At 43.2% G+C, this 13,410-nt stretch overlaps 1 protein-coding gene across 1 annotated transcript in view; it reads left to right on the top strand.

Annotated features, from left to right (window-relative positions):
* Nucleotides 1-13,410, top strand: part of LOC141762925 (hemicentin-2-like) — a 61,848-nt gene that overhangs the window by 33,962 nt on the left and 14,476 nt on the right. Inside the window, exons 26-35 of the mRNA XM_074627102.1 lie at nucleotides 1,020-1,172; nucleotides 1,222-1,243; nucleotides 2,712-2,925; nucleotides 4,004-4,351; nucleotides 4,488-4,697; nucleotides 6,739-6,999; nucleotides 7,155-7,415; nucleotides 7,588-7,854; nucleotides 9,739-10,002; nucleotides 11,076-11,336. Coding sequence (XP_074483203.1) covers nucleotides 1,020-1,172; nucleotides 1,222-1,243; nucleotides 2,712-2,925; nucleotides 4,004-4,351; nucleotides 4,488-4,697; nucleotides 6,739-6,999; nucleotides 7,155-7,415; nucleotides 7,588-7,854; nucleotides 9,739-10,002; nucleotides 11,076-11,336 — 2,261 coding nt within the window. The remainder of the gene's footprint in view (nucleotides 1-1,019; nucleotides 1,173-1,221; nucleotides 1,244-2,711; nucleotides 2,926-4,003; nucleotides 4,352-4,487; nucleotides 4,698-6,738; nucleotides 7,000-7,154; nucleotides 7,416-7,587; nucleotides 7,855-9,738; nucleotides 10,003-11,075; nucleotides 11,337-13,410) is intronic.

The following is a 13,410-nucleotide window of genomic DNA, read 5'->3' as shown; positions in this document are numbered from 1 at the left end:
AGATTTATCCAGAGTCATCTGGTGCTTTGAAAGGACCTGAGGATTACCAGTCTCCTTCAGTATGTGAGTCAACTCCTCTGTATCACTGTGCTAATTGATAAACTTCTTTTACTACTACACTTAGATATGGGCATCCATTCAAACACCCAGTTTCAGTGAGAAAACTCCCACTTGTTTCCAAGTTTAAACAGGTTGTTTTCTTCTCCAATCAGACAGTTACTGACTTCATGCATACTATAATGATAAGAGGAAGGAAGTCGGTCTCATTTAAAACTTCTCACTTCTACTTAATGTGCCGACCGCAGAGGAACATTATCTTTAAAGACGACCGTGCATATTTGTTTATTGATATTATTGATATTTTCTTGCAGACAAGAGTTACCTGCTGATGTGATTTATTTTCTCTGAAGTTGCAGAGAGACGAGAGGAGCAGCTATGAGTTTAACAGCAGCAGCGAGTGGATTTGTCATCTTCCTTCTCTCTGTGCCAGGTACTGTACCTATATCTACAGTTACACTTTAGGCCACACTTATTCAGAGCAAGCTACACACTGTTTTAAGAAAATTATATAAAAATACTTTTATTGTTATATTGTTGTGAGTCATCAGATGTGTTGCATGTTTTCACACATGCAGCATCTCCCTGCATCCTTTTACCTGAACATTGAAGTGGTGTGTATCATTGCACAGTAAGGTTAGCACTGTTTCAATATAGACTGTAATAGACTGAATATATATATAGTTGTTCTCAATCGCTTTGGCTCATTTTTTTGAAACAGTCTTAACTTCCTCTAAACTGTGAGTGCAATAGTCACAACTGTTTGATGGGACATCACAACTCTATTGCATGTTTGCAAAAGGTAGTAACTAGGGATGCACCGATACCGATGCCAGTATCGGGTATCGGGTCCGATACTGTGCTCATGTACTCGTACTCGCAAAACAGCTCCGGTACCATTTTACGGTGGTGCACCCGACCCCGCTTAGACTTGCGTTAGACTCCATGGTCCGTGTTTCAAGACGGGTTGGGCGGGTTGCCGACATTGCCGCAGACCCCTGGCACCTTTTTACGTCGGCTGAGCCCCAATCTGGCGGCACGATGCGGTTGGGGCGCACTAAGGACAGTCCGCTCCAGGCGACGGTCCGACAGGAGCAGGGGGGCCTCCCCGGCGGGTAGAGAGGGCGCAGCGAGCCCTTTGTCCTTTGTCCCTTTTGTCCACAGCGAGGTCCGGGCGGGGAGCGCTGTAAATCTGTGGCCGCAAGCCACCTTCGCCCCGAGCCTTTCCAAGCCGACCTAGAGCCGGTCGCGGCGCACCGCCTCGTATGCGGGACTCCCCAGCCTGCAGTGTGTCGCTCACGCCCTCAAGCTGGCTGTTAACGAGGGTCTTTTGGCACAGAGAAGTACTCGTATCGGTACTCAGTATCGGCGAGTACACAAAAGTAAGTACTTGTACTCGTACTTGGTCTCGATGCATCCCTAGTAGTAACTCACCCAAAACACTTCATTCATGCTTCTAAACCAGTTATTGTGTCACATGTTTTTTCACTACGTCAACCCTGGAAATGTTTCTGATATATAAATCTCTGTTTTGTTCTACTTCCTGTTGACACTGACTGTTTACTGGACTACACCAGAATGTCAGTTTTGTCTACCTGAAGGCTGAATGTGTATCTCACTGAGCTTTTTAGATTCCCATTTCAACAGTAGGTCAACGTTTACTGGGAAAAGTCAATACTGTAGTGTATACTGAATGTACATGTGTGTTTACAGTACATGTATTTGTGTAGCAACGTGTTACATGTATTATGAACAGAAAATTCTCATTTGAGCTTTCATGTAAAATAAAGAACAGAAAATTTGCCAAAATAAATGACATTCATGCCAAAAAACAAACCCTGCAACAATGAAAAAACCTGCTGTAGTTCAGTAACAAAACAACAAATGGTACCTCGTCACAGTAGATAACACCATGTCATATAGATATTTATGGATTATTCATGCATGTCTGACTGATGTTGATAACTGAATGGATCATTTTACATGTGACGACTCAAACGATGAAATAATGTTTAGAAGTTGTGAAGAGGACGACGGTTTCACTGAGAGTCAACTCATCAGTTTAGATCAGTAAGACGTGTGCAGGCGGTTATTGGACTGACTCTTTTGCACACGTGCTAAAACACGTGCAATTAGCTTGAACAAATGAGGATTTCTATTGAGCCAGAAAAACTGTAACTGTATAAGTGGAGCTGTTACTGGCTCATCTAAAGGATTCGGTAACTTAAATCTATAAATGTATGTATGTACATCCTTTTTTAGAGAACAAGATAACGTCTACCAAGAACTGAAAATTAGGAACCAAACCTCGCTAAATCATTTAGTTACTTGCAGACGTCGCTGTGGTGTTTCGCTTCTCTGTATGTTTAACAGTAATCTGCTCAGCAACACCTGATCATCACAGTATAACACTGTCATCAGTTAAACTTCAGGGATATCAATCTGTCCATTTAGGAAGCACAAGTGATTGTGAATCACTTTCAGCTGCTTTGGTGCAAATGAAAGAGACAACAATGGAGAGGCAACAGCAAGACAACCCCCAAAAGGGAATGGTTCTGCATGTGGTGGCCACAGACAGTTGGTCTCTCCTCATCATTCCTGACCGGTTCCTCTCTAGTTCTGTGTTCTGCTAGTGTCCTTATCACTACTTGTAGCATGAGGCGGTACCTGCAGCCCAATCAGGTTGCACAGGTAGTCCAGCTCCTCCAGGATGGCACATCCATACGTGCGGTCGCAAGAAGGTTCGCTGTGTCTCCCAGCACAGTCTCAAGAGCACGGAGGAGATACCAGGAGACCGGCCGTTACACGAGGAGGGCTGGACGGGGCTGGACGGGGCCGTAGAAGGGCATCGACTCAGCAGCAGGACTGGTATCTGCTCCTTTGTGCGAGGAGGAACAGGAGGAGCACTGCCAAAGCCCTACAAAATGACCTCCAGCAGAAACAGACTCCATGAGGGAGGCATGAGGGCCCGACGTCCTCCAGTGGGACCTGTGCTCACAGCCCAGCACCTTGCAGCTCGATCGGCATTCACCAGACAACACCAGAATTGGCAGGTCTGCCATTGGCGCCCCCGTTCTCTTCACAGATGAGAGCCGGTTCATGCTGAGCACATGTGACAGGCGTGAAAGAGTCTGGAGACGCCGTGGTGAACGTTATGCTGCCTGTATCATCATCCAGCATGACCGGTTTGGCGGTGGGCCAGTGATGGTCTGGGGAGGCAGATACTTGGAGGGTCGCACAGCTGCTAAGTTAATGCTCCCGGACGCTGAACTGGAGACTCAGTTGTCTGTTGTGCTCCTGCAGCTGGCGCGAGGCACAAATCTGGTCGGTTAACGGTTAATAATCGGTTAACGAGGGTCGGTTATCGGTTAAGACATTTTTTTAAAATTAGCATCCCTACTTTGAGCACAAAATTAAGTTATTTGTCAAAAGAATATTGGCAAACAGTGTGGCTAATCAACTTAGTCAGGAAATGACTCAAATAAATATGAAATATCATAGAAATGCCAAAATACACTGGAGGGGGGCTTTAATTCTCTGCTCAGGTAGACATTACTCCTCTGTATCTTTACATAGTCAATAGTTGTTTGGTGCTATATTAATGCAATGGATATTGAATTTAGCACCTTTAAAGCTGCAGTAAGATTCACAGGTCCAATGTATTCCTGATCACTAAGCAAACACTTTGTCTTCGGACCTCTCCAAGCCTGTGTTCACCGTGGCTTTATGCAGAAATAACAGCTTCAAAGTGCATAAAACGAAGTGACCGTAGAGAGAAACATTCCCCCAGTAGCCTGTTGACGTCAGACATCTTTGTCTTTGCAGTGAGAAGTTTTAAAGCCGAGTAGTTTTGGTAAATGTATTTCAGTCATCCAGCAGGTTTCCATATTGAAGAACCTCCATGTTCTGAGTCTGATTGTGGTTCCTGATGTGCTCTGTGTTACAGTGATACAGGGTCAGGATGATGGCTGGGGAGTGACTTACACTTCTACTGAGATCTGTGCCTTTAAGGGATCAACAGTGAACATACGCTGCAGCTACACATACCCATCCAGAGGAAATGACCGTGATACTAGAGTTAAGAGAACATTCTGGTTTACTAAAGATGATGTGGATCTGAGAACGGACCAGGCGTATTCACGTCGTGTGCAGCATCGCTGTGAAAACAACGACTCCACTCTGAGAATCACAGACCTGAGAGAGAGCGACTCAGCTGAGTACAAGTTCAAGTTCATAACAAACCAACCAGGTGGACGTTTAACTGGCTCACCTGGAGTCACTTTGTCTGTTACAGGTAACATTTTCATTTGAATATTTGGTTCCAATTGTTCAGCGTCTAGGAAACACTGGTGTGTGTGTATATGTTTACATGCATGTCATTTAATGGTTTGTTTTGAAATGACATCTCTACTCTTTCTTGATCCATCCAGACCTCCAGGTGCAGGTGGGGAGATCATTGAACCAGGCAGAGCTGAAGTGTCAGAGCAGCTGTGATGTAGCTGATCATCCTTCATATGTCTGGTACAATAATGGACAGGAAATAGATGAAGAAACGTCTTCTCACAGAGTCTCTGTTGACGATAACAGCAGGTATTCCTGTGCTGTTAGAGGACATGAGGAGTACCGCTCTCCCCCAGTGTGTGAGTTCAGGAGGGAATCACTATCCACTTCACGTCTAATATTTGAGCTCACATTTCAACACATTCTCACTCCCAACTCGTCAAATGCCGACATTTGGTCAGTGGCTGGATGCTTTGTCCACACAGGGAACGTAAGCAGCTGCCTCGCTGAACGGCTGCGTGTTTCACGCATGTGGTGTCCACGCCGGCTGCGTTTCTGCTGCATTTCTGTTTCTGCTGCCATCCCTTTCTTTCTACATAGAGTTTGCCTTTCATAATGGCCATTTCATTTCATTATAAATATCATTTATATTTATTTTAGACAGAGAAAGGTTAAGAAACATGTGGTAATTTGTAAATAATAGTAATAATCCACAATTAAAACCCCGTACTTTATTCATTCATGGAGCTCTACAAGTCACTGCATGTTCTACAACACTGTCCTGCAAATATTTCAGAATAAAAGCCTTGTGTTAACAAATGAAGGAATTCTGTCCACAGAAAAAGCGCTTGAGAGCTTTTATTTTGAAATGAAAGCAGGAAGTGTTGATTTAACAATAAATCTTCCCTTTTTTTTTCATGTCCGTGACATATTCTACAGATGCAGACATTGAAACTGTAGTAATGTTGCTGGTATGATGTCATTATACAGTCAATAGATCACTTTCACTGTCTGTTGTTGCTGTGAATCGTGCGCGGTAAAAATAGGCGAGACCTCGAATCTCTAGGAGAGACGCAACTGACAGCCGAGCCGGCTGCTCTAACCTGTTAACATAGACACCAAAATAAAAAACAACAGGTTCCGCAGCCGCCACGCGCTCCTGACGTTTCCTGTGTGGACACACCATTACGCTTCAAACTATGATGCTCTAGTTACCCCTCTAGCGGCAGTCAGGAACGTCCTCTAGCGGCAGTCAGGAACGTCATGTCACAATATACGCTCATTACATGCATAGTGTCTTTTCAAAATAAACTTCCGTATCCACAGGAAGTTAGGTTTAGGCAACAAAACCACTTAGGTAGGGTTAGGAAATGATTGTGATTGACGTTAACTTGACTAAAGACTCACTCAGCCACAAACAGCTGGCACCTGATTGAAAGTCCTGTTTAACTTTTTGTTATTGTTCATGTTTTCTCCTCCAGATCCTCCAAAGCGTCCCTCAGTGTCAGTGAGTTCCTCTGGTGAGATAGTGGAGGGCAGTTCAGTGACTCTGACCTGTAGCAGTGATGCTGACCCAGCAGCTAGATACACCTGGTACAAGAAGAATGGAAACTTCAAACCTCTCAGTAAAGAACCACAGCTCATCTTCAGCTCCATCCAGTCCTCTGACTCTGGAGATTATTACTGTACAGCGGAGAATGAGCTGGGAGAGAGGACGTCTGAATACATCTCTATTAATGTGAAATGTGAGTGTAAAAGCTTGTTTTTGTCATTTTGTTCAGACAGTCTGTAGTAGATGTTTGAGGGGAAACTTTAGTCTGCATTGATTGTCGTACAAGTTGTGACAATTATTTAAATATATGTGGCACTAAAGCAACACATCCTCCTTTTATAGTTAATTTATGCTACCACTTCTCCTCCAGATGGTTGTTTCATAAATACAGGAGCAACTCAACTCGTTCTGCACAACTTGATTAGTTGTTGCCTTTATTCGCGGTACGTTAGCTGACAGTAATCGACCTTGTTCTGAAATCCGTATGTTACTTTTTTGCCGCGAAATATTTGCGTTCTGTGTTAAAATATTCATGAAAAAAACAACAGTTAGAAATGTTATGATTTCTTTGCGATGATCAAAACTAAATGAAAGTGATGTAAGTGTAATAAGCAAATATATCGTATTTCTCATGATATGGAAGTGCTTAATGTTTGTGCAAAAGTTAATGAAATCTGTCTTTCTCTACACAACCATGCAACAAGCAAACATACAACATGCCATGTATCGTGTAAGACTCATGTCTTCACTTCAATTTATATACTGTATAACCAGTGTTGAACAAGTCACATGCAAAAGTCTGTCTGTATCATGCATGCTAATATAAATATCTATTTACTGTTCTCCAGATGCTCCAAAGCTTCCCTCAGTGTCAGTGAGTCCCTCTGGTGAGATAGTGGAGGGCAGTTCAGTGACTCTGACCTGTAGCAGTGATGCTAACCCAGCAGCTATCTACATCTGGTACAAGGAGAATGAAAACTTCCAACCTCTTCATAAAGAACCACAGCTTGTCTTCAGCTCCATCCAGTCCTCTGACTCTGGAAAGTATTACTGTTTAGCTGAGAATGAACTTGGGAGGACATCTGGATACATGTCTATTGACGTGAAGTGTGAGTGAAACCTTTAAGCAATACATATTAAAGTAGTGTTGTTCACTATTGGGCACCAGATTTGCCTCTAAACCATCAGACATCCAGTTTCAGATGCTGCCACATTGCTTCTTATTTAAATACTATTCATAATAATTTGTTAATACATCTTCCAGATGCTCCAAAGCTTCCCTCAGTGTCAGTGAGTCCCTCTGGTGAGATAGTGGAGGGCAGTTCAGTGACTCTGACCTGTAGCAGTGATGCTAACCCAGCAGCTGACTACACCTGGTACAAGAATGGAAACCTCCAACCTCTCCGTGAAGAACCACAGCTCCTCTTCAGCTCCATCCAGTCCTCTGACTCTGGAGAGTATTACTGTTTAGCTGAGAACAACCTCAGGACGATGACATCCAAATCCATCTTCATTAATGTGAAATGTAAGCTCATTTTAAAAGCAGTGATTAGTTACCATGAAAAAAAGTTTTCACCTGTAATGTTCCACACATGCCACACGCACAACTATTTACTCCTTTAAATACAACATGTAGCACTGATCCTATTCGCTGTAAAGGTTGGTAAACTTTTATTTATTCATGTTTTCTCCTCCAGATGCTCCAAAGCTTCCCTCAGTGTCAGTGAGTCCCTCTGGTGAGATAGTGGAGGGCAGTTCAGTGACTCTGACCTGTAGCAGTGATGCTAACCCAGCAGCTAGATACACCTGGTACAAGGATGGAAAACTATACCTTCATCCTCTACGTAAAGAACCACAGCTCATCTTCAGTTCCATCCAGTCCTCTCACTCTGGACGGTATTACTGTACAGCTGACAACGAGCTGGGGGGGAGGATGTCTGGATACGTCTCTATTGATGTGAAATGTGAGTAAAATGGTTCGTCTTTAAACATTCAGCTGATTGTCAACCTTTTTAGGGTTGCTTTGCTGATCAAACATATAGTATAGATTAGATTCACAGTCTGCAGCTGTAGGTCACCGAGTAGCAGTGGCTGATGAAAAGGCAGTTTTAGTCACACAGCAAATCATTTAAACAGCATTTGTATAGGAATGATTCTCTCTTAAGCTTTTTGATCACTATAAGCGGTTTCCACTGTATTTCTCTGTAGGGTCCTTTCCATAATATAGTCAGACCTTCTAATAACAATCTGAGCCTGTCGGAGGCAAAAACAAACACTTTGAGTGAACGTAACGTTTCATTAACGCAGCTCGTTTAGCAGCTGGTTACAGCGTTCTCCCTCAATACTGGACCTATTTCAGAAACGTCCCCATGAGTCAGTTAGACACAAAAACATGGGAAAATACAGTCCAGGTTGAAAAATATCAAAGTTACCCTTTAAGCTGTTACCATTTCAAATTCTTACAGCTGGATTTCATTTGAGTCTTCGATCTCTCTGTGAAAATACTAATGTTGCATTTTAATAATGTAATCAATAGCAACACGCCGCTTGAATACATGGATGTTTGTGACTTAAAGGGACTGTTTGTAACTTCGTACACTCTTATAAATCATTACGAGTCGGTGTCTCATGCGCGCTCGCGTGTGTCTCCGCTGTTCAGACTCAGACTCCAACACAAACTACAGTGAAGCACCAAAACCTCTTGGTTGTATCTAGTGAAGCTCGTCTGTTAAACAGTGTTGGCCGCGGTCGGAGGACGCGGGGGAGACCGTAGCTTTGGTCTCCAGGACCGGAGTCTCTGCTCCTCTGCTCCTCTGCCTTCACTCACACACCGCGCTCCTTCTCTCTCTCTCTCTCTCTCTCTCTCTCTCCACCTCTCACGTGCATGCTGCTCACTCCACACTGCAGAAGAGTTAGTTTAGCTCTGAGAACATCTAGTGAATGTTCAGTGGACGTTTGTGCAGAAATAACTGCTGCAGCTCCTCCAGACCAACAGAGGTTTCCCGTGTCTTGTGAAGTGACGGGGCTCCTCAGAGAGAAACGTTATCGTCTCCCCCGTTCCCTCCGGCCGCGGTCGGGAGGCTGAGGCAGGAAAAGCCAACACTAGGATCAGCATTGATTCATGGAGAGACCTTGGTCTGGTCAGCTAACATTACTGCCAAGCAGCTGAAATATAGAGTGATATTGTGCTTTTAGCTGACGTGTGTCTCCTCACTGTGTTGAGCGATGCTCCTTCATGTCTATGTAGAGCGAGCACAAGCGCCAGCAACAGGACGCTGACTTTAGTTGACTTAACGGCCACAGGTGAAGCTGTTAACAAGACATTTCTGATTCTTACGAACAGTCCCTTTAACAGGGTATATGGCATCAATAATTATACTGATCCTTGCGCTGCCCTTTGATTGTCAATCAGTGCCATCACCTCAGAATTTATATTTCAGATGTATTTGTGAGGTATATTTCCTTCCGTTTGCACATTTAAATGCGATACGTTTATGAACGTTGCTTGCTGGGGTCATGGCTGAAGTAAAGGCAACGTCAGTCCACTAATCCACCTCTTTGGTCCTAATGGAAATAATGGAGGATGAATTCTGATTTCAGAGTAGATTCCTGGACTGTTCCTTGGTGCCATCAGCAGGTTGACCTTTTTGATTCAGGGTAAAATGTCTGAACTATTGGATGGATTGCTGTTGAATCATTAAATCTCACAAGTGGCTGAACTTATTTCTGCTTTTACCGTTCTTACACAAAACGCCGTACAGAGCCGCTCCTCTTTCAGGACACTCGATGGGTTGTTCCATTTTGTCACTTCTTTAACTTTTTGTTATTGTTCATGTTTTCTCCTCCAGATCCTCCAAAGCGTCCCTCAGTGTCAGTGAGTTCCTCTGGTGAGATAGTGGAGGGCAGTTCAGTGACTCTGACCTGTAGCAGTGATGCTAACCCAGCAGCTAGATATACCTGGTACAAGAAGAATGGAAACTTCAAACCTCTCAGTAAAGAACCACAGCTCATCTTCAGCTCCATCCAGTCCTCTGACTCTGGAGATTATTACTGTACAGCGGAGAATGAGCTGGGAGAGAGGACGTCTGAATACGTCTCTATTAATGTGAAATGTGAGTGTAAAAGCTTGTTTTTGTCATTTTGTTCAGACAGTCTGTAGTAGATGTTTGAGGGGAAACTTTAGTCTGCATTGATTGTCGTACAAGTTGTGACAATTATTTAAATATATGTGGCACTAAAGCAACACATCCTCCTTTTATAGTTAATTTATGCTACCACTTCTCCTCCAGATGGTTGTTTCATAAATACAGGAGCAACTCAACTTGTTCTGCACAACTTGATTAGTTGTTGCCTTTATTCGCGGTGCGTTAGCTGACAGTAATCAACCTTGTTCTGAAATCCGTATGTTACTTTTTTGCCGCGAAATATTCGCGTTCTGTGTTAAAATATTCATGAAAAAAACAACAGTTAGAAATGTTATGATTTCTTTGCGATGATCAAAACTAAATGAAAGTGATGTAAGTGTAATAAGCAAATATATCGTATTTCTCATGATATGGAAGTGCTTAATGTTTGTGCAAAAGTTAATGAAATCTGTCTTTCTCTACACAACCATGCAACAAGCAAACATACAACATGCCATGTATCGTGTAAGACTCATGTCTTCACTTCAATTTATATACTGTATAACCAGTGTTGAACAAGTCACATGCAAAAGTCTGTCTGTATCATGCATGCTAATATAAATATCTATTTACTGTCCTCCAGATGGTCCAAAGCTTCCCTCAGTGTCAGTGAGTCCCTCTGGTGAGATAGTGGAGGGCAGTTCAGTGACTCTGACCTGTAGCAGTGATGCTAACCCAGCAGCTAACTACATCTGGTACAAGAAGAATGGAAACTTCCAACCTCTTCATAAAGAACCACAGCTTGTCTTCAGCTCCATCCAGTCCTCTGACTCTGGAGATTATTACTGTTTAGCTGAGAATGAACTTGGGAGGACATCTGGATACATGTCTATTGACGTGAAGTGTGAGTGAAACCTTTAAGCAATAAATATTAAAGTAGTGTTGTTCACTATTGGGCACCAGATTTGCCTCTAAACCATCAGACATCCAGTTTCAGATGCTGCCACATTGCTTCTTATTTAAATACTATTCATAATAATTTGTTAATGCATCTCCTCCAGATCCTCCAAAGCTTCCCTCAGTGTCAGTGAGTCCCTCTGGTGAGATAGTGGAGGGCAGTTCAGTGACTCTGACCTGTAGCAGTGATGCTAACCCAGCAGCTAACTACACCTGGTACAAGGAGAACCAAACACTGCTTCAGGGACCAGAAGGCATCTATCATTTCACCTCCATCAGCTCTGAGGACAGAGGGATCTATTACTGCAAGTCTGAGAATCAACATGGAGAGATCAACTCCACGTCTCTATCAGTAGATGTCCAGTGTGAGTCACACACGTCTTACATGATACTAATGTCCTTCAACATCATGCAAGACTAATATTAATGTAATGTGTCTCTGTCTTTATCCCTCCAGATGCTCCAAAGCGTCCCTCAGTGTCAGTGAGTTCCTCTGGTGAGATAGTGGAGGGCAGTTCAGTGACTCTGACCTGTAGCAGTGATGCTAACCCAGCAGCTAACTACACCTGGTACAAGGAGAATGAAGACTCACCAGAAGCATCAGGACAGATCTTCACCATCACTGACCTCAGAGCTGAACACAGTGGGGATTATTACTGTGAAGCCCAGAACAACAGAGGACGTCATAACTCCACCTTACATCTGGCTGTTGCAGCAGGTTAGTTCTCCACTCTGCATCAGAGGTCATAACACACCCTCTGGGTCAGATGTTCCTGTTTGGGGTGAGAAGGCGTTGCTTGCTGCTCCATATGTGATTGAGGAAGCACATCCAGATTACGGTCGCACTTATAAACAGTTTTAATCACGTGGTTCAAATCACAATTCAAATGATTAGTAAATAAATAATTGTTTTTATTTATAAATAAATCTTGGAAGTTCTAATTATATTGTGTTGTATTATATTGAGCTAGTGTTAGGAAGTTAAACACGTCATAATTCCCTCTTTTATCCATTTTATATTGCTGTGAGAACATCTCCTACAAACAACTGTAGTTATTCAAGTTTCTCGCCAAAAATTCCAATTTACAAGAACGCATCATGATAACGTTATATTCATGGATGTATTAAGAGAACTGGAGGTTCATTCCGGTGAAAGTTGCTCAGTAGCGCATGAAGCCTAAATGGCTCAACTTCCAAGTGGAAAAGTACCCGGGAAGTTGATTCACCTAAAAAAGAAAAGTTACAGACGTCTCTTTCCCAATGTAAGTCTACGGGAAAAAGTATTTTTGGTCCCAATGGCATCATGTGACGGAGACGGACGTTGTAGTACCGCCATTTGGCCACTACGAAAATTGGCATCAACGACCGGCACTCCTCCTGGGGGCTTGGTTATAATCTCACTCATTTTACTGAGTAGAGCTTGAACGCACCATAGCGGAGCTGTGCAGCTCCGTGCTGTCTGCAGACGATCCGCTCACTGTGATCACTCTGAGCATCATGTATGGGAATGAATTACTAAATAATAAGTTTATGATTAAGTTAGTTGTTCCAAATGTTTTAAGGTTGTTCCTCCACGGCTTATTCTAGACTTACAGTTGTGACAAATTGCAGCTTTTTGTCTTCTTCACTCAGCTGAAGAACTTCCACAACGATGTGTGTGTGTATGTCGTTACTGACTGTACCGCTGTGTGCCGACGTAAAAAAAACCCATCATGTGGCGGCTGTATATGTGTGTGTGATCGGCAAAAAACGGATATCTGAGCATATGAGACTGCTGAAAACCAGCCGACTGACGGAGCGTCTCTAGCTGTTAGTTTAGGAAACGCTTGATTGAGTTTTCTATGAGCGGAGCATCTTCAACGTCAATATCACAGTCGATCATGTTCATTTAATTGTGGGAAGCCAAAATTGTGATTGAGATTAATATTCGATTAATTGTGCAGCCCTACGCTGAGTTCAACAAATAAAAACTTTAATATCGAGCCGTTGCATATTTGCATTTCTAAGAGCAAGGTGCGATGTTTAGGTTGTTTATCAGAGCACGACTGACTAGCCGAAGGTCCTAGGTCAGAGCCTGGACACACTGGAGGGGATAAATCTCCCAGCCTGCTCGCCGCGGGGGAACTTGTTGATCCCACGAGAAGAACTGAAGGAGGTAGCTGCTGCAGGTTTTACAGCGTTAGAGGCACATGTCTTCTGTCTCTTAGGACGGACATAATTCTTGTTTTAAATAACTCACTCTTACAACAAAATTCATTCTCTTTTGTCGCTCCCTAACTAATTCTCAATTCTTTTCATTCGGTCACTGTTTTCTAGGAGCATGGAAGTTAATAGCTGCTGCTGCCACAGGCCCTGCTGCTTTTCTCACCATCATATTTGTCTCTGTCATCCTGTGGATCATGTAAGCAGTTCTGTTTCATCGTTGTTCACAAAGTCATT

Source organism: Sebastes fasciatus, chromosome 3 (assembly GCF_043250625.1).
Source record: "Sebastes fasciatus isolate fSebFas1 chromosome 3, fSebFas1.pri, whole genome shotgun sequence".
NCBI classification, from domain to species: Eukaryota; Metazoa; Chordata; class Actinopteri; order Perciformes; family Sebastidae; genus Sebastes; species Sebastes fasciatus.
This window is presented reverse-complemented; position numbering and strand designations above follow the sequence as displayed.